The sequence below is a fragment of the Mastigoproctus giganteus genome, chromosome 11 (assembly GCF_048544385.1).
Source record: "Mastigoproctus giganteus isolate SK-2022 chromosome 11, ASM4854438v1, whole genome shotgun sequence".
NCBI classification, from domain to species: Eukaryota; Metazoa; Arthropoda; class Arachnida; order Uropygi; family Thelyphonidae; genus Mastigoproctus; species Mastigoproctus giganteus.
In genome coordinates this window covers 117,247,563-117,275,011 of record NC_143585.1, presented here as the reverse complement: position 1 = coordinate 117,275,011, position 27,449 = coordinate 117,247,563, and the positions used below count along the sequence as shown (strand labels likewise).

Here is a 27,449-nt window from a genome sequence, read left to right as displayed (position 1 = left end):
AGCGGGTGGTTGGTTGGTGGAACAGACTGCCATCCCTTGTGGTGGAGGTTGATAGAAAGTGAAGGAAGTGAAGCCATTCGACATCGCCGGACAGTGCAGTGTTGAGTCAGTTTGGTGTGACATAAGCATTGGGAGATCAAAATTGGGAGTAGGAGTGTGCTATAGGCCTAATGACTCTGATGAGTATAATAAGGAACTGTACAGGGAAATAGAGTGGGCCAGTAAATCAGAGAGTCTTATAATGGGAGATTTTAATTTCCCAGATATTGACTGGAATTTGGGGGCTGGTTACTCACACACTAGCAGGGCTTTTGTGGATTTATTGGATGATTGTTTTCTACATCAGCATGTTCGGGAGGCAACTAGAGGGAGTAATACTCTTGATTTGATTATCAGCAGTGATTCTTCATGCATTAAGAATCTGCAGATAAACGAACCACTAGGTGGCAGTGATCACAGTGTGCTGAAGTGGGATTTACTCAAAGAGGTAACTACCATTAGGGGTAAAGGGAAGGGTTATTGCTTCCGTAAAGGCGACTACGATGGTCTGAGACAGTATTTAAATTCTATACAGTGGGACCAACTGATGATGTTACCAACAGCAAATTCAAAATGGGAAGCATTCAAAGAACTTATCTTGGAAGCTACTAGGCTTTACATGCCAACTAAGAAATATTGTTCAAGGTTTAGGCCAAAATGGATGTCAGATGAACTAATGAGGCATATGGCAGAGAAGAAAAATGCATTGGATACTTACAAATTAACACATGACTCAGAAGCCTATGATAGATACAAGTTGACATGCAACCAAGTTACAAAGGCGGTTAAGCAGGCGAAGGCAGATTACGAGAAATCCTTGGCAAGGAATGCAAAGAAAAACAGCAAAGAGTTCTTTACTTACGTTAACTCTAGAAGGAAGGGGAGGAATCAGATTGGTCCACTTGATATTGATGGGTCAACTGTTGATGATCCTGCTCAGGTAGCTAACAAACTAAATGAATATTTTGCATCGACATTCACACATGAGGAGTTATTCAGCAAGGGGAATGCCAGAGGTGTATTCTACTCTAGCAGTAAGCTACAGAATCTTGAAATAACTGGGAGTCAAGTGGAGGAGAAACTGTTGAATATAAACACAAGAAAGGCACCCGGGGTGGATCGGATCTATCCAGTTATATTAAAGGAGGCAGCAAAGGAAGTAAGCAAACCCTTAGCCATAATTATGAGAACTTCCTTGGACTCAGGGGAGGTACCCATAGACTGGAAATGTGCAAATGTGACCCCAATTCACAAAGGAGGATCAAAGGCTGACACAAGTAATTATAGACCTGTGAGCTTAACTTCTGTTCCAGGAAAATTAATGGAGGCACTGGTTAAAGAAGCACTGCAGGATCATTTAGACAAGACTTCAGTTATAGCTCAGACACAGCATGGTTTTGTTAAGGGGAAGTCTTGCCTGACCAACATGATTGGATATTATGATGCAGTCACAAAAGAACTGGATGCAGGGAATAACTTTGATATTATATACTTGGATCTTAGAAAGGCTTTTGATACTGTTGCACATGGAAGACTGCTACACAAATTGGAGCAGTGTGACATTGGAGGCAAATTGCTGCTATGGATAAAGGGGTGGTTGAGGGGGAGAAGACAGAGAGTGGTAATCAATGGACACTGCTCATCGTGGACTAATGTTATTAGTGGAGTCCCTCAGGGCTCAGGGCTCAGTGTTGGGTCCATTATTGTTTTCTGTGTTTATTAATGATATTGCTTAATGTCCAAGTTTGCAGACGACACAAAGGTTGGCAGGATTGTCAAGGACACTACTGACACTATGCTGCTGCATCAGGATCTGGAAAGGTTGAGCAGATGGGCTGAGAGGTGGCAAATGAAGTTTAACATTGACAAATGTAAAATACTACACATGGGAAACAGCAACCCCAGAGCAACGTATCAACTCTGTGGTACTACACTGACAGTGGTAGAGAATGAAAGGGACTTGGGGGTGGTTGTGCAGGCAGATATGAAGTTCTCTGAGCAGTGCAGACGGGCTGCAAGAGTAGCTCATGGAGTATTGTCAATGATATACAGGAATTTGTCCAGCAGTAATAAGGTGGTGATTATTCCATTGTATAAGGCAATGGTCAGGCCACACCTAGAGTACTGTACACAGGTCTGGAGGCCTCATTTCAAGAAGGATGTAGAGCTGCTGGAACGAGTACAGAGAAGGGCAACAAGATTAGTGAATGGAACAAAGGGGTGCTCTTAGGAAGAAAGGCTTAAATTTTGCAAATTACAGTGTCTGGAGACTAGGCTCCAGCGAGGTGATCTGATAGAGGTGTATAAAGCCTTGAATGGTTTAAGCATGCTCAATGCTGATGGGATTCTTCCTCTAGCTCAGAAAAATCACCTGAGAGGGCATAAATTCAAATTGAGGAAAGACAGATGTAGGATAGACGTGAGGAAATTTGCCTTTAGCCAGCGGGTGGTTGGTTTGTGGAACAGACTTCCATTCCTTGTGGTGGAGGTTGATAGCCTAAATAAGTTTAAGGCTCAGCTGGACAGGTATTTGGAACGAACAGAGGGGTGAAGTGGAAGTGGTTTTTTTTTTTTTTTTGGCTGATGCTGCATAAGCTTGCTTTCTTGCATCAAATGCCTCTACTAATTCTAATGCTAATGCTAACTCTAGAAAGTCGCAATCCTGAACATCTGTAGGATAGTCAGATGATTCCTCAACCAGCAGTAACACCAGACATAACAACCTCCCTGTGTACTTGGTAGTAATACCTGTCATGAGGTGGAACCCCCAATCAGGGAGAATTAATATAAGAGCAATAATAATAATAATAATAATAATAATAATAATAATAATAACAATTGCATTGTAATTGTTCCAGCCGTTACGCCAGCTGTTCTTCACGATCGCGTTGAAAGGCAAACTTCGAAATTTATTATTATTATTAGCTACATGGCGCAAGGAAACCTGAGGATTATGCGGCACCAGCCAAAAAAAAAAAAAATTCCCTAGTTACCGTGTGTGTGTGTGTGTGTGTGTGTGTGTGTGTGTGAGAGAGAGAGAGAGAGAGAGAGAGAGAGAGAGAGAGAGAGAGAGAGAGAGAGAGAGTGTCAAAAGTAGAAGGGAATCACCAAGAAAGAGAAGAATGATGAAATTCAGCTCAGGACCCTGGGTATGCCAAGCCCATCTCACCAGATTTGAACCATTGGGGTTAAGGGTTTATTTGAGCAATCTATTATTTAGAGTCCTTACAGATTGTGTCGCTTTAATCGTTCGTTGGTCGTATCATATAAGTCCCGCGAGCTCAAATTTTTATCTCATCAATAGGGATATATATATAAAAATAAAAAAAAACATGGAATTTTTTCCCAAACCTTCAAATTAAAAGATATGTTCGGAACATATCTTTTGTTAGCCACAGAGTCAGCCATGATACTACTCTGTGGAGTAGAGTAGTAATGTTACTGCTCTGTGTGGCCTGGTACCTGTCTGCGAACTACTTAACAGTATTTGAAATATTCCTATATAAAACTATAAGAAATTTTCCTTTCCAAAAATATGTCAATTTTATGTAAACTTTTGATAATAAACAAAGAAATGAATTACTATCTTTTATTTATATTTACTGACGTTAATGAATACCTATTTGCATTATTACTAGTATATTAAATGTCCTAATGTGTCATTATTTCCTAAATCTACAAATACTGAATAAAAATTGAAAATACATTAATTTATAGCTTTTGGTGGACCGGAAAAAAAAATCTGCAAACACTGGTACGTGCGTGAGAAAGTTTGGGAAACGCTGCCCTACGCCACGGAGAAGTAAGATATCTTAATTTAATACTCTGTGCTCTAGGCTATATTACATTGGGTTTTCATAGTCGTCCAGTTGTCGCCATTTTGAAAGCTGTTAGCGAGGCTGTCGTGTGCACGTCTTGCATTTGTGAGGAATTTTTTTCTCTAGGTTTGATGGTATATACTCTAAAAGTTTAATCATGCCTCTTTATTTTCAAAGGCCGGAAAATGCTTTAAAGAGAGCAAATGGTAAGTTAGTTTTTCCAATGCTAATTACACATCCATATGTATATATATATATATATATACAGTATAAAAAAATATATTTGTTCCCATATGTGTGGTAGCTATTTACGGAGATTGTTTTCTCAACCAAAATTCTATGGTTCTTTTTTGCATGTGAATTAGTTTTCAAATGTGTATATTGTTATTCTGTTAAGTCATCGTAAATTATGATTTTGTATGCATCCAAGACTGCACATAATTCGTCCGACAAATCGTAATTGAGAATTGTAAAGTACAAAAGTACAAACTGCCGTGCACTGCAGTTTTAGTAACCTAATTTAATCCCGTATCAAACTTGCCATACTTTAATGAGAAGTATCGGTATTTGTGGATCGGCTAGTGTAGTTATTTCTGTATATGTAAACAGTTTTGGGTTTATTATAAAGCGTGCCATCGCGGGTAGTTTTTCTTTTGGCAGTGCCACCGGAATTTAAGGATTTATTTTATCCAACTGTGCATTGTTTTCACAGAATTTCATATATGTATTCAGCCACTGGGATTTTTGACTCCACGAAATTTCCTCATCGGTTTTTTCCTTTTTTTTATTCGCCTGTTTTCTGACGAGTTAAATTTGCCCTTGCCTCAGCAAAATTAGGTTCCAGAGCAGTCTTAACGGATGCAGAATTTCAATATGGAGAGTACAATTTGTACAGACAGGACAGGAGGTGGGGGATATGCTGTTAGTTAAGAAGCATATTAAAGGTACGGCAGTGTACTTTTTTACTGCAGTATGTTCGAGAAGCAACCAAAGAGGGTAATACTCTTGACTGGTTAGCAGCAATCATTTGTGTATTAAGAATTTGTAGGTAAAGGAACCACTAGGTGGCAGTGATCACAGTGTACTGATGTGAGGTTTACTTAAAGATATAATTACCATCAGCGCAAAAAGAAAGGGTGTTTGCTTCCGTAAAGGTGACTACAGTGGTCTCGGACAGTTTTTAAATTAATACTGTACAGTGGGACCAACTGATGATGTTACCAACAGCAAATTCTAAGTGGGAAGCATTCAAGGAAGTAATTTTGGAAGCTACTAGGCTTTTTGTTCCAACTAAGAAATACTGCTCTAGGTTTAGGCCCAAATGGATGCCAGATGAGACTTGTGGCAGAGAACAAAAATGCATGGGTTGCATATAAATTATTAGGTGACACAGAAGCCTATGGCAGATATAAGCTAGTCTGTAATCAAGTTACAAAGGAGATTAGGCAAGCAAAGGCATATTACGAGAAATCTTTTGCAAAGGATGCTAAGAAAAACAGCAAGGATTTCTTTACTTAGATAAACTCTAAAAGGAAGGGGTGAATTGGATTGGTACACTTGATATTGATGGTTCGACTGTTAATGATCCTTTTCAGATAGCAAACAAACTAAATGAGTATTTTGCATCTACATTCAGGCGCCTCCGTAGCCAGGAGCAGCAGTGTTTGGCACACGCTTCTTGATTAAACCAGGGTTCGAGCCTGTGACCACCAAATACAGAGAATGCAGAAAGGTCAGGGAATGACCACCGCATATCCCCGGACTAATATGGCCTTAGCTGCTAATGCGCCTAAAACACCAAATAACAACAACATCTACATTCACACAGGAGGAGTTATTAAGGAAGGAAAATGCAAGAAGTTTATCAAATTGTAACAGGGTACTTAATGATTTTGTAATAACTGAGAGCAATGTGGAGGAGAAATTGTTCAAGTTAAACATAAGAAAGGCACCTGGGGTGGATGGGATCTATCCAGTTATATTAAAGGAGGTGGAAAAAGAACTAAGCAAACCCTTAGCCATAATTATGAGGGCATCCTTGGACTCAGGGGAAGTCCCCCACGGACTGGAGAAGAGCAAATGTATCCTCAATTCACAAAGGGGGATCGAAGAGTGACATAAGTAATTACAGACCAGTTAGTTTAACTTTTGTTCCTGGTCAAATAATGGATCACTGGTTAAAGATGCATTGCAGAATCATCTAGACAAGAGTGCAGCAATAATTCAGATACAGCATGGTTTTATTAAGGGAAAGTCTTGTCTGACAAATTTGATTGGATACTGTGATGTGGTTACAAAGGAACTGGATGCAAATAATAATTTTGATATCATATACCTGTATTTTAGGAAAGCTTTTGACATGTTGCACATGGAAGACTACTGTACAAATTGGAGCAGAATGGTATTAAAGGTAAGTTGCTATAATGGATAAAAGTGTGGTTCATTGTGAGATGACAGAGGGTGGTAATCAATGGATACTGCTCTTCGTGGACTAATGTTAACGCAGAACAAGACAAGCATTTGGAGTGAATGGATGGGTGAAGCAGAAAGGTTTTTCTTTTTTTTGGCTGATGCTATATAAGCTTGCTTTCTTGCATCATATTTATTTATCAATGATATTGATGAAGGTATATAAGGCTTAATATTGAAGTTTGCAGATGATACAAAGCTTGGCAGGATTGTTAATGACAGTAATGGCAGTGTGCTACTTCAACAGGATCTAGAAATTTTGGGCAGATGGGCTGAGAAGTGGCAACTGAAGTTTAACATTGACAAATGCAAAGTACTGCATATGGGTAGAAGTAACCCCAGAGGAACATACCAACTGTGTTGTACTACACTTAGTGTAGTAGAAAATGAAAAAACCTGGGAGTAAATGTGCAGTCAGGCATGAAGTTTTCTGAGCAATGCAGACAGGCTGCAAGAGAAGATCATGGGGTTTTGTCAATGATATACAGGAATTTTACTAGCAGGGAAAAGGTGATTATCCCTTTGTATAAGGCAATGGTCAGGCCATGCCTTGAGTACTGCGTACATATCTGGAGCCCTCATATTAGGAAGGATGTAGATTTGTTTCTATAGAGAAGGGCAACAAGATTGGTGAGGGGAATGAAGGGATCCTCTTGCCATGAGAGGCTTTAGTTCAGCAAATTGCATTGACTGGAGAATAGGCATCTGTGAGGTGAACTGATTGAGGTATGTAAGGCCTTGAATGGGTTGAGCACGATAAATTTTGATGGGATTCTTCCACTTGCTCAGATTACGAACCTAAGGGTGCATAAATTCAAATTGAGGTAAGACAGTTGCAGAATAGATGTGCGGAAATTTGCATTTAGCCAGCTGAGTGGTTAATTGCTGGAACCAACTTCCATCTGTCATTGTGGAAGTTGATAACATGCATAAATAAATTTAACGAGGAACTGGACAAACTTTTAGAGGGAATGGTTGTGTGAATTTTTTTTTTTTTTTGGTTGATGCTGCATAAGCTGATATCCTTGCTTTCTTGCATCACATGCTTCTATTACTATTACTGCTGCCAGTTTAGAGTTATATAAGCACTGGGAACATGAAAATGAGAGTAGAAGTGTGTCATAGGCATGATGACTGTGATGATTATAACAAACATTTATACAGAGAAATAGAGCATGGCAGTAATTCCAAATGGCTCATATTGGACAATTTTAAATTTCCAAATACTGACTGGAACTTTTGGGTTGGTCACTCACACACTAGAAGAGATTTGTGGATTTATTGGTTGACTGTTTCTGCGTCAGCATTGCAGGCAACAAGAGGAAGCAATATTCTTATTCTGATTATCACTAGCGATTCTTCATGCATTAAGAATCTGCAGCTAAAAGATCTACTGGGTGATACTGATGTGGAATTTACTACTGTCAGGGATAAAGGGAAAGTCATTTGCTTTTATAAGTTTGACACAGTGGTCTCAGATCATTTTTAAATTCTAGTATGGCTATCTAATGCTGTTACCAAAAGTAAATTCTAAATGGGAAGCATTCAGGGAAGTAAAGGTGGAAGCTACTAGGCTTTTCATGCCAACTGAGAAATACTGTTCCATAGTTAGACTAAATGGGTATCTGGTTAACTGATAAGACTTGTGACAGAGAATAAAAATGTGGGATGCACACTCAGTGTAGTGGAAAATGAAAAAGACCCTGTGATAATTGTGCAGTCAGATAGGAAGTTCTTGGAGCAGTGCAAAGAACTGCTAGGAGAGCTCATGGTTTTGTCAATGATATACCGATTAGACTTGTGGCAAAGAAGAAAAATGTGTCATACATATAAATTATCAGGTGATACAGAAGCCTATGATATAAACTAGTCTGTTATCAAGTCATAAAGAAGGGTTGCCTAGCTAACATGTTATGAGAACTCTTTAGCACAGCAGCAAAGACTTCATACTTATATTAACTTGTTAATGGTTTAACTGTTGATGATGTTGCTCGTGTTGCTGACAAACCGAATAGGTATTTTGCATCTGCATTTAGAAATGAGGAATTCTTTAGGCAAGGAGAATGTTCATCAAAATAAAACAAGGAATTAGCATTAGCTAATACTAATTCCTTGTTTATTAATGTAAATTGTCTACTGATGTGCATTAGTAGAGGGATATGATGCAAGAAAGCAAGCTTATGCAGCATCAGCCAAATCTCCCCCCTCCTATTTCACCCATCCATTCACGCCAAATGTTTGTCTAGTTCTGCCTTGAATTTATTTAAGTTGTCAACTTCCACGACGCATGGAAGTTTGTTCCAGCAATCAACCACCCACTGACTAAAGGCAAATTTCCGCACTTCTATTCTACAACTATCTTTCCTCAATTTTAATTCATGTCCCCTGGGGAGATTAACCTGGGCAAGAGGAAGAATCCCATCAGCATTGAGCTTGCTCAAACCATCCAAAGCCTTACTAAAGGAATTACTGTAAATGATTTTTGGATGACTGAGGGAATGTTGAAGAGAAATTGAAGCTGTGCATAAAGAAGGCAGCTTGAGTGTATGGGATCTATCCAGTTATATTAAGAGCGAGCAAAGGAGGTAAGCAAACCCTTAGCCATAATTATGAAGCATCTTTGAATTTGGGGATTCATTCCCTGTGGACTACATGTGGATTTGCAAATGTATCCTCAATTCACAAGAGGTGGGGGGCAAAGGATGTTATGAATAATTACAGATCTGTTAGCTTAACTTATGTTCCTGGAAAATAATGGAGATACTGGTTAAAAAAGTAATGCAGGAACAAGACAGGAATGCAATTATAGTGCAGTCACAGCATGAATTTGTTAGAAGTGGGTTTGTCTGACCAATCTGATTGGGTACTGTGATATAGTAACAAACAAACTGGATGTAAAATATAATTTTGGTATCATATGCTTGGATTTCAGTAAAGCCCTTGATACTGTTGCATATAAAAGACTGCCGTATGAACTGGAGCAATATTTCATTAAGGGCATGCTACTGTGGATAAAGGGATAGGTGAGTGGCAGAAGGCAGGGTAGTTATCAATGGGCACATCTCTTTGTAGACTAATGTTATTAGTGGAGGGAACATAGGGTTCAGTGCTGAGCTTATTGTTTTTTTCAGTATTTATTAATATTGATAATGGTATATGAACTTAAAGTCTAAGTTCCAGATGATACAAAGGTTAGCAGGGTGGTTAATGACAGTAATTAGAGTGAGCATGTGAGTAGCAGTAATCTGCTATTTGGTATGAAAATTTGGTGATTTCCATATCAAATGTGTGATACTGTGCTGAGCATAGTGGAAAATGAAAAAAAGACCAGGGGGGTAATTGTGCAGTCAGATGTTAAGTTCTCTGAGCATTCAGATAGGCTGCCAGAACAGCTTGTGTGATTTTATCCATGATATGCAGGAAATTTGCTAGCTTGAATAAGGACGTGATTATCCCTTTGTACAAGACCATGTTTTGGATGCATCTTTATAATTGTATATAGGTCGGGAGGTGCCATTCCAGCAGATCTACATCACTGCAGGTGCAGATTAGGGCAATGAGATTGAAGAGAACAAAAGGGTGCTATTACCAAGAAATGCTTCAGTTCTGCAAATTGCAGTATCTGGAGATTAGGCATCTTTAAGATCTGATTGAGGTATTTAAGGACTTGAATAGATTGACCAAGCTCAATGTTGATGGCATTCTTCTTGCTATTGGAAAATCAAAATGACCTGTGATTAATTCTGCAGTCAGGTATGAAGTTCTCTGAGCAGTACAGATAGGCTGCCAGGATAGCTCATGAGGTTTTGTCAATGATATAGCTGAGGTTCCATAAGTGTTGGATCATGCAACCCTAGAGAGGTGCCTCTGTAGCCAGGTGGGCAGGAGTAGCAGTGCATAGCACATGCTTCTTGATTAGACTGGGGTTTGAGCCCGTGAGCCACCAAATACGGAGGATGTGAAAAGGTCAGGGAATGACCACCCCCATATGCCCGGAGCAGTATGGCCTTAGTTGCTAATGCTCCTAAAAACCAAATAACAACCCCCCCCCCCATAGGTGCACTTGGTTTGTGGTGGGGGCTTGTTTTCATGAAACACATTTTTAACAAAATATGGGCAAACCATCCCACTAATCCAGATAAATGTTATTTATTTCTGTTATACATATTTTATTTCTTTGAGATTAAATATATTGAAGTATATATTAATTTATAAAAGTATGTATATACATAGCTAAATTTTATCATCTGTTTGTTTGCATTTGTTCTGGAGTTTGGTGGGTGCATGAAAATTTTAAGCAGACCCAAGGTATAAAAGTCTGGGAACCTCTGATATCCAGGAACTTTGCTAGCAGGGATATGGAGGTGATTATCCCGTTGTACAAGGCAATGGTTAGGCTGCATACAGATCTGCAAGCCTTATTTTAGGAAGGATCTAGTTCTGCTAGAATGGGTGCATAGATGTGCAACAAGATTAGTGTAGGGAACAAAAGGTTTTTCTTACCAAGGAATGTTTGAATTCTGCAATTTTCAGTATCTAGAATATAGGCACCTGTGAAGAGATCTGATTGTGGTGTGTAAGCTTTTGAATGGATTGAGCAAGCTAAGTTTTGATAGCATTCTTCCAGTTGTTTAGACTATACATATGAGGGACATTAAATTCAAATTGAGGAAGGATAGTTGCAGAATAGATGCACGGAACTTTGCCATCAGCCAGTGGGGTGGTTGATTAGCCTTTTGTAGAGGCATATGATGAAGAAAGTAAGCTTATACAGCATCAGCCAAAAAAAAACCCCTTCCCATTTCACCCATCCATTTGCTCCCAAGCTTGTCCAGTTCTTCCTTGAATTTATTTAAGCTATCAGCTTTCACAACTGCAGATGGAAGTTTGTTCCAGCAATTGACCACCCTCTGGCTAAAGTGAAATTTCTGTGCATCTGTTCTACATCTCATTCCTCAATTCAAATTTATCCACTCAATTGCGTAATCTCAGAAAGAGGAAGAATCTCATCAGCATCGAGCTTGCTCAACGCGTTCAAGGCTTTGTACTCCTCAATCAGATCATCTCGCAGGTGCCTAGTCTCCAGCCACTGCAATTTGCAGAACTTAAACCTCTCTTGCTAAGAGGGTCCCTTCATTCCTCTCACCAATCTTGTTGCCTTTCTCTGTAGAAGCAAATCTACATCCTTCCTAAAATGAGGCCTCCAGACCGTGTACACAGTACTCAAGACGTGGCATGACCATTGCCTTATACAAAGGGATAATTACCTCCCTGCTAGCAAAATTCCTGTATAACATTGACAAAACCCCATGACCTGCTCTGGCAGCCTGTCTGCATTGCTCAGAAAACTTCATATCTGACCGCACAATTACCCCCCAGGTCTTTTTCATTTTCTACTATCCTAAGTGTAGTACCACACAGTTGGTACATTCCTCTTTGGTTACTTCTACCCATATGCAGTACTTTGCATTTGTCAATGTTAAACTTCAGTTGCCACTTCTCAACCCATCTGCCCACATTTTTTTGATCCTGTTGAAGTAGCACACTGCCATTACTGTCATTAACAACCCTGCCAACCTTTGTATCATCTGCAAACTTCGACACTAAGCCTGATATACCTTCATCAGTGTCATTGATAAATATATAAAACAACAGTGGGCCCAACACCGAACCCTGTGGACCATTAATAATATTAGTCCACGAAGAGCATCTCCCATTGATTACCACCCTTTGTCTTCTCCCACTCAACCTATGGATCTTTGATTTTAATAAAATAAATGGCAATGCTTACCTTAGATCGTAGTATGCATTCAACATTTCTGTAATGTACTTTATTTCCTCTTGGATTTTAATAACAGTTGAAATATTTAATGTTTCTTTTATGAGTAATAATAAACAAATAGTAATTAATGATGTCTATGTTGAGTAAACTGATAACAAAAAAAAAAGCTTCATAAAGCAACGTTCATGTGTGCTATGCTTAAATTGAGAACATTTCTATGCATTGCAGATTTGTTCTTCCAGTCAGCACTACAGCAACAGACAATATTTAATGCCTTAGCTGCAATATATAATGTATGGGTAGCATATGTGATACGTATGAAAAAAAGAAAAGAAAAATTTCCATATTTTCTTGGATACCCATGCACATTTTTTCTAAAAAAAAATACAACCAGAAATATTGGGTGTGTGGTTTCTTAGCAAATTTAATTCAAGAGACATCAAGAATTTTAAATCCTGCTGCTGGTAGAAAATGAGTTGGCATTTGTGAAAGAGTTGAGGTGCAAAGCAGGCATAAAGAAGGGCTTTTTGTGGGCAGAAAGTGAAATATTTTGATAAATACAAAGTGAGAAGTATGCAGTGTCAACCGAAATGTGCCTGTTAAAGGCTGTAGCATTGGTTAAAGGACAGGGAATCTAGGAATTCGAAGCAAGGTAGGGATGGGTGATTAGGTTTTTCAAGAAATATGGCCATATGAAGGAAAACAAATGTCTCTCAGTCACTTTGGGATGTGTATGAAGAGAAGCTATTGGGTCTTAAAAGGTATGCCATCATTTTCCCCTATCAGTATTATTTATATATATATATATATATTTTACCCCCAAATTGGTAATGTTGAACAAATACCCGTATGTTTTGAAATGCAGTTTATTACAATAATGAATATTATAGGTGAGGAAAGAGTTATTGTAAGAATTGGTGGCAGCAAGAGTCACGGTAGAAATTGCTGCTGCATGTCATAAAAAAAAAAAAAACATTACCAGAAGTGTGATTGTCCCTGCAAAAGAATCAGTGGATGGACAGTGTTCTGATCCTAGAATGGATAAAATGCATATTTCAAAATCGTGCAGGAGTCACTGTTAAGTCACTGTAAAAAGCTTATTTTAGATAGCTTTCGTAGATGTACAACAGAAATGAAAAATGTCCTAAAACATAAATACAGACCCCGTCATCATTCTTGGAAGGCTGACATTAATGCTACAGCTGATGGGTGTTTGTCTAATTGGCAATTTAAAGGCATGCTGTGAATAAGCAGTGTGGAACTGTGCTTTTTAGTAGCATAGTTCCATGATGAACTATACTTTTGTAGAGCACAATTCACATCAATGGGGAAAATCAAATGGCCTGAAACTGATACTGAGCAGCTTTGATTGTTGAATGAAAACTGCATGGGCATGCAATTTGCCCATGTTGGTTAAAGAGCTTTATGAAGACTGGAATATCAAATAAGCTTGACATCATTGAAGCTGACTGCTTATGGGCATTGACCACCACATGAGTTTGTCTACTGGTGAAGGCAAAAAGTAGTGCAGAAGAGTAAGTATATCAGTATATTCTTGTTTTGGTATTAATTTGAGAAAAGAAGAATGTATGATGGGTATGTATGTTAGCTTATTATGTGTGCTTATTTGCTTATGTATAAATTCACTTTTTTTTTTAATAGTAATAATGCTGGATTTCTATTTGTTATCTTAATGAAGTTCAGGCTCAGTAAATTTTCCTAAAAGAGAATTGTTAGTTACTGATGGACAGACAGACATGGTGCAATCGGCACTTCTTTCTTTATGTATATATGGGTGAATGAACCTGAAAACTAGTTGGGTGCAAGCTCCATGTAGTTTGACACGCACGCACGCGCGCGCGCGCGTGCGTGTGTGTGTGTGTGTGTGTCCATGGAGAGTCCAATGACATGAGCAGCAGGGAAGTTTTTTTTCACTAAATATGAAGTTTGCAGCTTGGCTTGCTGTAACTTTTCACTAAAGAACCAAAACAATAGTTGACCTACGAAGCTGAATAAATTTACAAGAATAAAAGTGAATTTTATGAATTTTTTTTTAAAATCAATAAAATTTCCTGAAATTTAAAAAAAATAAGTAATTTAAGAAAACATTAACTGTTGAAAATAAAAGATAAATTAAAATAACTATTAACAGGGTTTGAAATTTAAAAAAATGAATACGTTATTTAAGAAAACATTGAACTATTGAAAATAAAAAATAAATTAAAGGAAGAAATTTAAATAACTATTAACAGAGTTTGACTGGTGATAACAAAGTCCCTTAAATTTCTAAAAAAAATTGTCCAAAAATGAGCACTCAAGATTAATTAATGATCCCTTTTATAAGCTTTCTGTATTCTCTCTATCTATGATATAGGCATATAGTTTCTGCTGTGAACCTTTGTAGATATTTCTGTTGGCACTGTTATTCTCAGTTAGTGTAATTCCTCTTTTATTTTTCTCAAAAAAAAAAGTAAGTGCATAACTACTTTTCTTTTGGTATTAAATGGTTTTTTTTTTTTTTTTTTTTTACAAATCTTCATGCCGACCGGGCTAGGTGGGTGGGTAAAGTGCCTGCCTGGCAACCCAAAGGTCGTGGGTTCGAATCCCGCCTCAGGCTTGGATCAGAGTAGAAAATGCAAAAACCTTGGGAGGTGCAGTATGGCCACAGAAGCCGATGTGCCAACAACTAACTGGAAAAAAAAAAAAGCAAATCTTCACATTCCTTGCAGGTTTTTATTTGGTTTCTTTGTATGTCCATTCAGTAGTTGAAATTAATGCAGTATTTTCTAAGTAAATGTCAAAGAACCAGTTCTCTATTTTTATCTCCTGTGGAATCTGGTGTGATTTCCAGTGTATAAAAGTGGAAAAGTATATATGTGCAATAGCATTAAAGTATTCTTGGTTTGTTGTGTGATATAAAGCGGAAGGAAATGACGACAGTACTGGAAATTATTAGGGGGGGAATGAACTAATAAGTTACTATAAATTGTATGAAAAAGCAGAGATTTTTATTAGATCTATAAAATTAAGTATTGGTATTTTCATCTTTAGAAGACTTATTCTCACATTAATTTTATCATGGCATTTATTCCAGAATTTATTGATGTTGGAAAGAAGCAGAGAGCATTGGATGCGCTTTATGATGTTATCAAAAGTAGAAAACATCGCACCTGGCAGAAGATCCATGAACCTATTATGATAAAATACCTTGAGCTCTGTGTAGAGCTCAAAAAAAGCCATATTGCAAAGGAGGGACTATTTCAGTATAGAAATATCTGTCAGCAGGTAATATTATTTACTCATGTTTAATATTTGTTGCTTATGACATAATTTTGTACTCTTAGATTAATACCACATTGTTCTTCATTGAAATTGCAGAATATTTTTTAACCTTTTCCAGTATATACAGCCAATCCCCGATTAATGTAAGGGTTGCGTTCCACGGAACTCTACATAAGTCGGAATTTCCCCCATGCTTGTGCAGCACTTTCAGCTGTGCTCGCTGAATTGATTGAATCAAGAAAGAAATGTTCGACAAACATGTGAATAGAATTATTTATTGTATTTATTCAATTTTTTATCCCATGCACAGTTTACCGTAATAGGTACCTGTCAGGTGTGAAATGTTAATGCTATTGCACATAGGGCAATCAGGCATTATACGTGCATGAAATTATATTAGCCAATTTTATTTAATGGTATCTATCTGCCAAACTAACAAGTTAGTAAAACTCTAACATGTATCTAAGTGATTTTGTGATAACTGAGAGCAAAGTGGAGGAGAAATTGTTGAAGTTAAACATAAAAAAGGCACCTGGAATCTATCCAGTTATAATGGAGGCAGCAAGGGAAGTATTACTTGCAAACCCTTAGCCATAATTATGAGAGCATCCTTAGAGTCAGGGGAGGTCCCCACAGACTGGAGGTGTGCAAATGTATCCCCAATTGAGAAAGGGGGATCAAAGGGTGACATGAGTAATAACAGATCTGTTAGTTTGACTTCTGTTCCGGGGAAAATAATGGATTCACTGGTTAAAGGGGTGATACAGGATTACCTAGACAAGACAGCAGTAATAGTTCAGACACAGCATGGGTTTGTTAAGGGGAAGTGCTTGTCTGACCAATTTGGGTACTATGATGTGGTCACAAAGGAACTGAATGCAAAGAATAATTTTTATATCATATACAGTGTATTCTGGTTATTTGGGCCACCGGTTAATCGGGGCAGCTGTTTATTTGGGCAAATCTTAAAAAACAGAAACCAGTCGAGAAAATAGCCAGGGTTTACTTCGCTTAATTGGGACAGCATGCCGTTTAATCGGGGCAGGAGCCACAGCACAAGATTACCCTGTGATTGTCTCCGATGGTACCACGTGGTTCGGTCGAAATTCTGGAGGTCACAACCATAAAACAAACAATTAGCAGTCACCTGTTTATTGGGCTTTTCTGTTAGTGAAATCTATCATAAAAGGACAGTAAACTCGATCTTACTGAATTTGCGATAACACCAACAGCTGGAATTCTGTGAGTTATTATGGTAAACGTGTTTACACTTCCATGAAATCTTCAATCATATAAAAAAAATTAATTTTCAGATCTTCTCTTCATTCCTATTTTTAAAGCTTTGTAACTTGTTACTGTTTTCACTTGCGTGTTTTGTGTTACTTGCAATTTGTGTGTGCCATGTTCTTTGTTATTGATTGCTTACCTTTTTACTGTTTTAAATTTTAACCCCCACCCACAAATGTCAGTGAACAGAAATGTCAACTAGTTTGTATGTACGTATTACAGTACGTATTAATTATTCTGATTATCACGTATATTCTTCCGATTTTCACGTATCATTTAATTTTTTAATTGGTACGGTAATAAAGGGTAAATTTGTGCTTAATATATCTTTGCTTTTATAGCCTGTGGATAATATTCCTCCTGTTTTTGCTAATTAGAATCGCTGTTTAATAGAACTAAAATTCAATTCACAAACGTGATCACAATGACTGGCGCTTACTGCACATCGTATAGTGAATACTTTACTATGGTGACTCCATCGTAACGTGATTTGATTGTACAGTGAACCAATTGTAAAGGGGCGGGGGGAGTACATTTTGTTTTTAACTATTTACGTGATAATTGGAGCAGCCGCTTAATCGGGCCAAAATGCACTAGTCCCGATGTGTCCCAAATAACTGGAATGGACTGTACTTGGATTTTAGGAAAGCTTTTGATACTGTGGCACATAACAGCATGCTATACAAATTGGAGTGGTATGGTATTAAGGGCATGTTTCTGCAATGGATAAAGGGATGGTTGAGCGGGAGACGGCAGACAGTGGTAATAAATGAACACTGCTCTATGTGGACTAATGTTATTAGTGGAGTCCCCCAGGGTTTATATGCATCCCATGTATTTTTCTTCTCTGTCACGAGTCCCATTAGTTCATCTGACATCCATTTAGGCCTAAACCTTGAATAGTATTTCTTAATTGGTACGAAAACCCTAGTAGCTTTCACAATTATTTCTCTGAATGCTTCCCACTTAGAATTTGCTGTTGGTGACATGATCAGTTGGTGCCACTGTACAGAATTTAAAAACTGTCTGGGACAACTACAGTTGTCCCAGACAGTTTTTCTTCCTTCCTTCACGGAAGCAAAAATCCTTCCCTTTACCCCTGATGGTAATTATATCTTTAAGTAAATCCCGCATCAGTACACTGTGATCACTGCCACCTAGTGGTTCCTTTATCTGCCAATTCTTTATACACCAATAATTGTTGCTGATAATCAGATCAAGGGTATTACTCCCTCTGGTTGACCCTCGAACATGTTGCTATAGAAAACAATCTTCCAATATATCCACAAAAGTCTTGCTAGCGTGCGATTGACTAATCCTATATCATTCTATATCTGGAAAGTTGAAATCCCCCATTACAAGACATTTTGATTTACTGGCCCACTCTATATTTCTCTGCACAATTGTTTGTTGTATGCATCAGAGTCATTAGGCCTATAGCACACTCCCACTCTTATTTTCCCTTTCCCAGTGCTTATGTCACACCAAACTGAATCAGCATTGCACTGTCCACCAATGTCAACTGGATGCACTTCCTTAGATTTTGTGTTTCTTAACTAATAGCATAACTCCTCCTCCCTGTCTATCCTTTCTGTATACATTGTACTCCTCAAATTCCAATTCTTCACTGCTTATATCTGTGTGACACTGTTTCTGATATCCCAGCAAAATCAGCCTATGATGTCTTTACCAGCATTTCAAATTCATCAAATTTATTTATACTTCTAGCATTGGTGTACATGCAATTATACATGCACCTTTTCTTAGTTATCCTAACACAGCCCATGTATTTATTTGTTTCATGATGACTACCAGAATCCAGGCAACTGCTCATCCTAACACAAGCAGTGCAAGAGTCACTTTTGCCTCTGCCTGTGGCTACTATTAACCTTTTAGTTTGGAATCCCTGCAAGCTAGCTGTTTTCCAACCCACCTAATGCTGCCTCGATAACCTCAGCAAACAATTTGCACACCCTTCTATTTAAGTGTATTTATCCCCGTAGAAGCAGTCTCTCCTGTTAGCAAGCACAGACCACGCTGAGAAAAATTCTACCCTACGATCCTTCCACAACCCCTCCAGGGCTGAATTGATTGACAAGGCTCTCATCATATACTTCCTCCTTTTGTGTCTTGGTCAGAATTGTAGACACTTTCAAATTTAATCCTAACTTGCGACTTTTTTTCAGCATTGACCTGTACTTGTTAGGAAAATCTGTATTTCCTACTCCTAATGTCTTTAGAGCCAACGTGTACTACAATATCTTCCTTTGTGCCCTTATAAGATATTTTTCTAAAACATCATCAACTTTTGCCCCTGGGAGATATACCTATCTTTTTTACACAATATATTACCTGTCTCCCGACAATAAAGTCACCCATAATAACTAACTCCTGTGGGACCAGTGCATTCTGCCTTAGAGATTGCTGCTGTGTTGCCTGGAGCACAAGAGTGAGCTCTGGCATTAATGTTATTAGTGCTGTTAGTTAATGTTATTTATGGAGTTCTACAGGGTTGGGCCCATTGTTTTCTTTATTTACTAATGATATCGTCATTAGTAAAAGTATCGTCAAAGGTACACCAGGCTTAATGTCTAAGTTTGCAGATGATAAAAAGGTTGGCGGGGGTGGTTAATAACAGCAGTGAAGGTTTTCTGCTGCAACAAGATATAGAAAAATGAGGCAGATGGACTGAGAAATGGCAGTTGAAGTTTAACATCGACAAATATAAGGTACTGCATGTGGGTATTAGTAATTGCAGAGTATTATTAATATTAGAAATGGTCATATGGTGCAAGGAAGCCTAAGGATTATGCTGCACCAGCCAAAAAAAAAAAGAAAAGAAAAAAAAGTAAAATAATAATATAAATAATAAAAGAGAACAAAATGGACAAAATATGCATTTCCCTCCTCCCATAGGTAACTGTCCTGCTGACATTTGAATCTCACCAAACTGTCAGCCTTATGTGGGTAACTTATTCCAGTAATTTATAACTTGCTGGCTAAAAAAGAACTTCTCCCGTAATAACTTGAATTTATGGATCCTAGTTCTAGAATCATTTATAACCGTGAACATTTTGGCCTTATTCACTTTGCTTTTGCCTCTGAGAGCCTTAAACATCTCAATCAGGTCTCATCTAAGGTGCCTAGTTTCCAAGCTGTGCAACTCACTCTGTCTTTCCTTATGTGGGCTCCCTTTTGCCAATCTCACCAGGCGAGTTACCCATCTTTGGACCGTTTCAAGAAGCTCTTTTTTTTTAGGTGCAGTCTCCACATTTGAACACAGTATTCCAAGTGTGGTCTGACAATAGCCTTATATAATGGGGTTATGATGCCCTTATCTCTACCAGCAAATGTTCAATAAATCTAAATTTATATTTGATTTATTAAATTTATAATATAAATTTATTTTTGATTTTTTGATTTCATGTGTCATTGTTTCAGTTTGTATTGTATTAGTTGATTATAATTTTTTGATAGCTAATATATTTCAGATTACAAGATTTTAGTCAACATTTTTTTGTCGAATGTTATTTCAGTGTTAGTGGAGTTCATGTTCAGTGCAGCAGTTCGTGTAAGTGGAATTCTTATATTTATGTTTTTTTTTTTAGTGCTATTGTGCAACTTACTTGGCTTTGGCTGTCAAATATAGCAGTCATTAATGGGCTGCTGATTTGATATAAAATGCTAGGATTGGCATTGCTAGGAGCATCTTAAATGAATTTGAAAAGTACTTATTAAGTCATGAAATGCAATTTGAATTGCATTTCATGACTTAATTTGAATATGGGAAGTACAATGTATATAGGAAGAATAGACAGGACAGGAGGGGTGGACAGGTTATGCTCTTAGTTCAGAAGCATATTACATCTAAGGCAGTGCATCCAGTCAAAATGAGTCACTTTGGTGAGATACAAGCACTGGAAAAACGACAGGAGTGTGTTATAGGCCTAATGACCGATATAAGTATATACACACTAGCAAGACTTAGATTTCTTGCATGACTGTTTTGTGCAGCAGCATGTTAGAGAGGCAACAAGAGGAAGCAGTACTCTTGATCTAGTTATGAGCAGTGATTTTACATGGATTAAGAATCTATAGGTAAAGGATTAGTGGGTGGCAGCGACCACACTATGTTAATGTGGAACTTAATTAAAGACATAACTACTGTCAAGGGTAAAGAGATAGGCATTTGCTTTCGTAACTGTGACTGCAGTGGTCTCAGATGGTTCGTAAATTTTATGCAGTGGGACCAACATGACGATACTAGCAGCAAATTTGAAACGAGAAGCATTCAGAGAAATAATCATAGAAGCTACTAGGCTTTTCATACCAACAAAGAAATACTGTTCAAGGCTTAGACCTAAATGAATGTCAGGTGAACTGTTGAGACATATGGCATAGAAGAAAAGTGCCTGCTATGCGTATAAATTATCAGGTAATACAGAAGCTTATTATATATATATATATAAATTAGTCTATAATCAAGTCACAAAGGAGGTTAGGCAAGCTAAGGAAGATTATGAGAAATCTTTGGAAAAGAATGCAAAGAAAAGCAGCAAAGACTTGTATGATTATATTAAAAGCAGAAGGAAGGAGATTAATCACATTTGGCCACTTGGTGTCATTGGGTTAACTATTGATGACCCAGCTCAGGTTGCTGACAAATTGAATAAGTTTTTGCATTTGCATTAACTCATGTTGAATTCTTAAGGGGAGGGGGGATGCCAGAAGTTTATCCAGCTGTAATGGGGAGCTCAATAAGTTTGTGATAAGTGAAAGGAAAGTGGAAGAGAAATTGTTGAAGCTGAACATAAAAAAAGGATCCTGGTGTGGATGGAATCTATCCAGTTATATTAAAAGGCAGCAAAACCTTAGGCATAATTTTGAGAGCATCCTTGGATTCAGGGGAGGTCACTATGGACTGGAGATGTGCAAATGTATCCCTAATTCATAAAGGGGGGATAAAAAGGTGACATGAGTAATTACAGACCTGTTAGCTACTGCAGTCACAGCATGAATGTTTTAAGTGGCAATCTTGTCTAACAAAGCTGCTAGGTTACTATGATGCAGTGATTAAGGATTATGATTGCTGTACAAACTGCAGCAATGTTGCATTAAGAGTGAGTTACTGCTATGAATAAAAGGATGGTTGAATGGGAGAAGATGGAGAGTGGTTATCAATGGGCAGTGCTCTTCGTGAAATAATGTTATTAGTCGAGTCCCCCAGAATTCCGTGCGGAACCCATTGTCGTTTTTCAATATTTATTAATGATATTGATGAAGATATATCAGGCTTAATGTCTAAGTTTGCAGATGATACAAAGGTTGTATCATCTGCAAACTTAATTCTCAAAACTCAACCTGATTGCTGGTTAATGACAGTAATCAGGTTTAACTACTGCAACAATTTCTAGGAAAATTGAGTTGATGGGCTGAGAAATGGCAGTTGAAGTTTACAAATGTAAGGTACTGCATATGGGTAGCAGTAATCCCAGAATAACTTATCCACTGTGTGATGCTGCATTCATAGTTGTGGAAAATGAAAGACCTGGGAATAATGATATGAAATTCTCTGAGCAGTGGACACATGCTGCCAGGACAGATCATGTGGTTTTTGTCAGTGATATACAGAAGCTTTATTTGCAGGGATAAGGTGATTATCCCTTTGTACAAGGCTTCATCTTGAATACTTTATTTAGGTCGGGAGGCCTCACTTTAGGAAGGATGTAGATATGCTGGAACTTGTGCAGAGGAAGGTAACCGGATGGTGAAGAGGACAAAAGGGTGCTCTTACACGAAGTTCTGCAGTTTGCAGCATCTTGAGACTAGGCACCTGCAGGGGTGATCGGATTGAGGCATTTAAGGCCTTGAATGGATTGAATGTTAATGGCATTCTTCCTCTTGCCGAGACTACATATACACGAGGGGTCATAAATTCAAGTTGTGGAAGGTTGGTTGCAGGATAGATGGTCAGACGTTTGCATTCACCCTGCGGGTGGTTGATTGTTTGAACAGGCTTCCATCTGTTGTTGTGGAAGTGGGTGGTTTGAATACATTTAAGGAAGAACTAGACAAATTCTTGTAGGGTATGGACCTGTTGATATCATAGGATCCTTCCACTTGTTCAGATTACGAACCTAAGGGGGCATAAATTCAAATTAAGAAAAGACAGATATAGCATAGATGAGCGGAAATTTGCCTTTAGCTCAGCAGGTGGTTAATTGCTGGAACAAACTTCCATCTGTCGTTGTGGAAGTTCATAGGTTAAATAAATTTGAGGAACTGGATAGGCATTTGCAGGGAATGGTGTGTTTTTTTTTTTTTTTGGCTGATGCTGCATAAGCTCATACATTTACTTTCTTGCATCACATGCCACTACTACTACTGTGAAGTGTGTATATTTTTCTTTTTTAGCTGATGCTGTATAAGTTTGCTTTCTTGCCTTCTTTGCCACTACTACTAAAATTTTTGAATACATTGGCAATTATTCTTCATGTGGCTATCATTATTGTCCACAGTATTAAAAAATTAAATAGTAAACCTTTTATTATTATGTCAACATACAATATTTATTTCTTTTGGAGGTTTATTGTCTTATTTATTGATCTGATTTGCAAATATCCACTCATTTGCAAAATTGAATTTATTTTAGGAACGTGATGGAAGCAAGTATCACTCTCAAACTCTAATTTTTTAAAAAAATTTCTTTACATTTAAATTTAAAAAATATACAAAAGCCCATATTGAGAACTTGTCTCTGTATGCATTTATATGCTTATGAAAATAGTTAATAGTTGTTGGATTTTTAATTGTGGTTTTATGTTAATTTATAAAATAAAATCATTAAATTATATATTATTTCATCTTGTATCTACTATACTGTCAAGATAATGAATACATTAAGAAGTGCCCAGTTTTAAATTTCTTTATTCCAGGTATTTCCATTGTATCATGCAGGACTCACTGGTGCCAGACGTTGATTTGGTGACCTGTAGCTGGTACAGCTGGCACATCCCACTTGGAATGTGCCAGCTAGAGGGTTAAGGGATATAAAATATCACAAACTAGTCTTATCTGGAAAAGAAAAAACAAAAAACCCCTTCTGAATTTGACCTTTTTAAAGGTCAAATTCAGGGTTATAAAATGAACTAAATCTAATAGTGCCCAAAATGCTGTGGGAAATTAATAGGATGTATCCTTTTTACTCCAACAGGGAACTTATAAAGAATTTTTTATGACTGTACTTTTTCATTTAAGAAATACAGTATTAATGATACAGATTGGGGAGCAAATACCATACTTGGAGGAATGCTAAAATTGGCACTTTTTTGAAAATTTACACATTTCTTTGTTTTTGGTGGCTACTGTACACCAGTGCACCTGATTGAGGTTAAGGTGAAAAAAAAAAAAAAAAAAACCTAGGATAGTAAATTATCATATAACAGCCTTTTGTCCTTTTATCTGTAAATATTAGTGTACCTTTTTTTTTATTATAGATAAAGTTGTGTTTCTCTTTTTTTTTTTTTTTTTTTCAAATCTGTATGAAGGTAAGCATAAAATCCTTGGAAGATGTTGTCAGAGGATATCTTCAGTTAGCTGAAGAGAAAACTGAAGCTGCAAGAGAAGAATCACAGCAAGTTGTAGTGGATATTGATGACCTTGATAATGTTCAGACTCCAGAAAGGTTAGGATATTTGCAATTTGGATAAATTGACTTTATTTTATTTAATGCAATTAAATAAAATAATATTTTATTTTACTGAGAGAATTTAAGAAATGTTGTGATGTAGTCCAGAATAAATTGACAATATGACATCTTGGTCCCTGTTTGTAAATTGTACATATGTACAGTGATGATAGTTAAGGCCACCATAAGGAAGTTTAAAATGCTGCATTTTTAAGTGCAGTGAATTTTGATGAAGTTCGGTTCTGAAAATGCCACAGTTATGCAGTTACTGATGTGGCCAAATCATTGCCTTATACAATGAGATAATCACCTCATTATTGACAGAATCCCATGAGCTGTCCTAGAAGCATGTCTATATTGCTCAGAAACTGTATAATTACCCCTATATGAATTTAGTTTTCCATTTCCTTGAATGTGTTACCACCCTGTATAATTACCCGTATATGAATTTAGTTTTCCATTTCGTTGAATGTGTTACCACCCAATTGGAATGTTATTTTGCGATTATTGCACCTGTGTGTGTGTGTGTGTGTACAGGTAACCCTTGTATAGTTAGGTTCCTATAAAATGTTGTGTTGTGTGAAACCGTGAAGTAAAAAGTACAAAAAGAGGGGTTACGTTCCAAAAGCTAACAAAAATACACTAGTCTAGATTTCTTGTATCTTCTGCGCTCTCTCTCTCTCTCTCTCTCTCTCTCTCTCTCTAAAAAATCACTAATCTGGTTTGTTTGCTTTTGCTTGAAAAATCTTTGAATTTCATCGTATGGAACTAAGCATTTTTGAAGCTACTTTTTGAACTTTGGGCTCCTTTCATTCAAGAATCTGCATTCATAAAATAAAATTCTCACCAATTGCTTGGTTAACTTTATGCCTTCCTGTATGCTTTTTAGTGTAAAATCTGGAATTTTATTATTTTCATCTGCGCTATCATCCCCTGAATTGATTTGATTTTACCTCTGATGCCATTTCCACCAAATCTGCTTCTAAAGCCTCTTTTTCTACCAGTAATTCTTGAATGTCTTCAGTAATCATCTTTTTTATTTTTTTTTAGGAGCATCGGTGACTAAGGCCATGTTACTCTGTGTGTATTGTCTATAAATTGTGTGTGTCCTGTGGTTGATTTTCTGTTTTTGCTGGGGGAAAAACCATGCTGCCCGAGCCCGACTAACTCAGCCACGTTGTGAAAAAGACCCAAAGAATTCCTTCCCTCATTGACAGGATTCGAACTCAGGTCCTTTCCAACCGGTATGGGGAGGAGGACGATTTTGAAACTGTGTTACCCACGAGGGTTTGAGTAGTCATATCATCAAAACCTTCTCCTCCTACTGATGTAGCAAGTTCTACTATCGCACCAATTCTGTTTTCTGCAGGTTCGACCATATTTCCTGAATGAACTGACTCAGGCCATACATTTTTCCACATACATTTAATGTTGACGGTTTTACTTCTTTCAGTGATAAAGCTATGATTCTGATACAGTCCACAATTAAGAAATGTTTCCATGCCTCCATTACTTCAATAGATTTGGAGTCAATTTTTTCCAAAATCCATTGTAACAATTTTCGTATGTAATGAGTTTTAAAGGTGGATATAATGCCTTGATCTAATGGCTGAATGAAAAAAGTTGTATTAACATAGTACAACTATGGCGGTAGGAACATAACTTCATTGTTTGGATGGCCTGGTGTGCTATCCAATAGTAATAAAACTAGATTTTCCAACAAAATAAAATACAGGGATTTCTAAAAATTTTTTTTTTTTTTTTTTTTTTTGACTAGCGAGTGAACAGTGGGGATTCAAAAAAGAGTGGAAATGTTGAAAAGTTACGTCCAACGTAATAGCAGGGTTTCCCCTCACCCTTACTAGGTGGTAGATGACTCTCATCAACCGGTGAAATACCACCACTTTGCTTATTGGAGGCTTGAAGTGGTGGAACCCATGTTTAGTCTCTAGAGCTAAGTTCTGGTCAACCCTTCCTTATCTCTTCCATCATGCAGTATGATTGATGATTTTTGAGGTTATGATGAATGTCGTGGCGAGATCCAATATTCCTTACATTTCGAGGGTACAGCTCTAAAATGGTGTTCGCAGGCCGGCCGCTAGTTAGTACGCCGGACTGAACCTATTGGTAACTCTCTAGGAAGCTTCCGGATCAGCTAGTGTATAATCTTGCTACCTCTACTCTGCCAGATAGTGACTGGAGGGAGTCCGAGTAGTGTGTCTGCGGGGAGAATTGTCGAGGCCACGTTATGTCAAGGATCTGGGTATATTCTTACCACATGTACGCCATATCCAAAAATTTCATTACTTCATACAGCATGTCCCACTCACTTTTTCTTACTATTGAATACACCATGAATTGTCAAAATAATAGAGCAAGCTTATCTGCGAAAAGATCTAAACCTCCCAAGGACTTCCTAATTCATTTCACAAATATACGTGGTCTCAATTCTAATCTCAACGATGTCCATTTCCACTTGCAGTCTTCCAAACCCCATGTACTTTTTCTGACTGAATCTCAGTTATCAGTTGATTCAACTACTGCTCATCTCAGATGTCCAAATTATTTGCTGTATGATTCCTTTCGCCTCAAAGGTGGTACTTGTGCATATGTCCGTTCTGATATTCCCTGTCAGAGACTTGGCAATTTGGAATCTCCTCTCTTTGATCTTCTCTGGCTTAAAATCTCTCTACCTCATTGTGTAAAATTCATCTGTTGTCTCTACCGTTCTCCCTACTCCACTAATCACTTGGAGCTCTTTGACTTCCTCTCTTTGCAACTTGACTTTCTCCAGTCCAACTTTCCTAACAGTGAGGTAATTTTCCTTCGTGATTTTAACGTTCACAACTCCAGCTGGCTTCCGTTTTCTAGTCACACCGACCCAGCAGGTCGAGATGCTGAGGGTTTTGCAATTACTAATGACCTAGCACAGATTGTTCATTTACCTACAAGAATACGGGACAATCCCAATCATACAGCCAATACGCTTGATCTTTTTCTCACAAACAATCCTAAGTACAAGGTTGAAGTGAGAGGTCCTTTAGGCACTTCAGATCACAACTTGATGATTGTCTCTTCTCCAATG

General features: G+C 37.6%; 1 protein-coding gene across 1 annotated transcript in view; it reads left to right on the top strand.

Annotated features, from left to right (window-relative positions):
• Positions 1 to 3,913: 3,913 nt before the first annotated feature.
• eIF3a (eukaryotic translation initiation factor 3 subunit a) overlaps positions 3,914 to 27,449 on the top strand; it is a 399,865-nt gene continuing 376,329 nt past the window's right edge. The window contains exons 1-3 of the mRNA XM_090385008.1: positions 3,914 to 4,063; positions 15,203 to 15,393; positions 24,225 to 24,361. Of these exons, the coding sequence (XP_090241134.1) occupies positions 4,015 to 4,063; positions 15,203 to 15,393; positions 24,225 to 24,361 (377 nt within the window). The 5' untranslated portion in view covers positions 3,914 to 4,014. The remainder of the gene's footprint in view (positions 4,064 to 15,202; positions 15,394 to 24,224; positions 24,362 to 27,449) is intronic.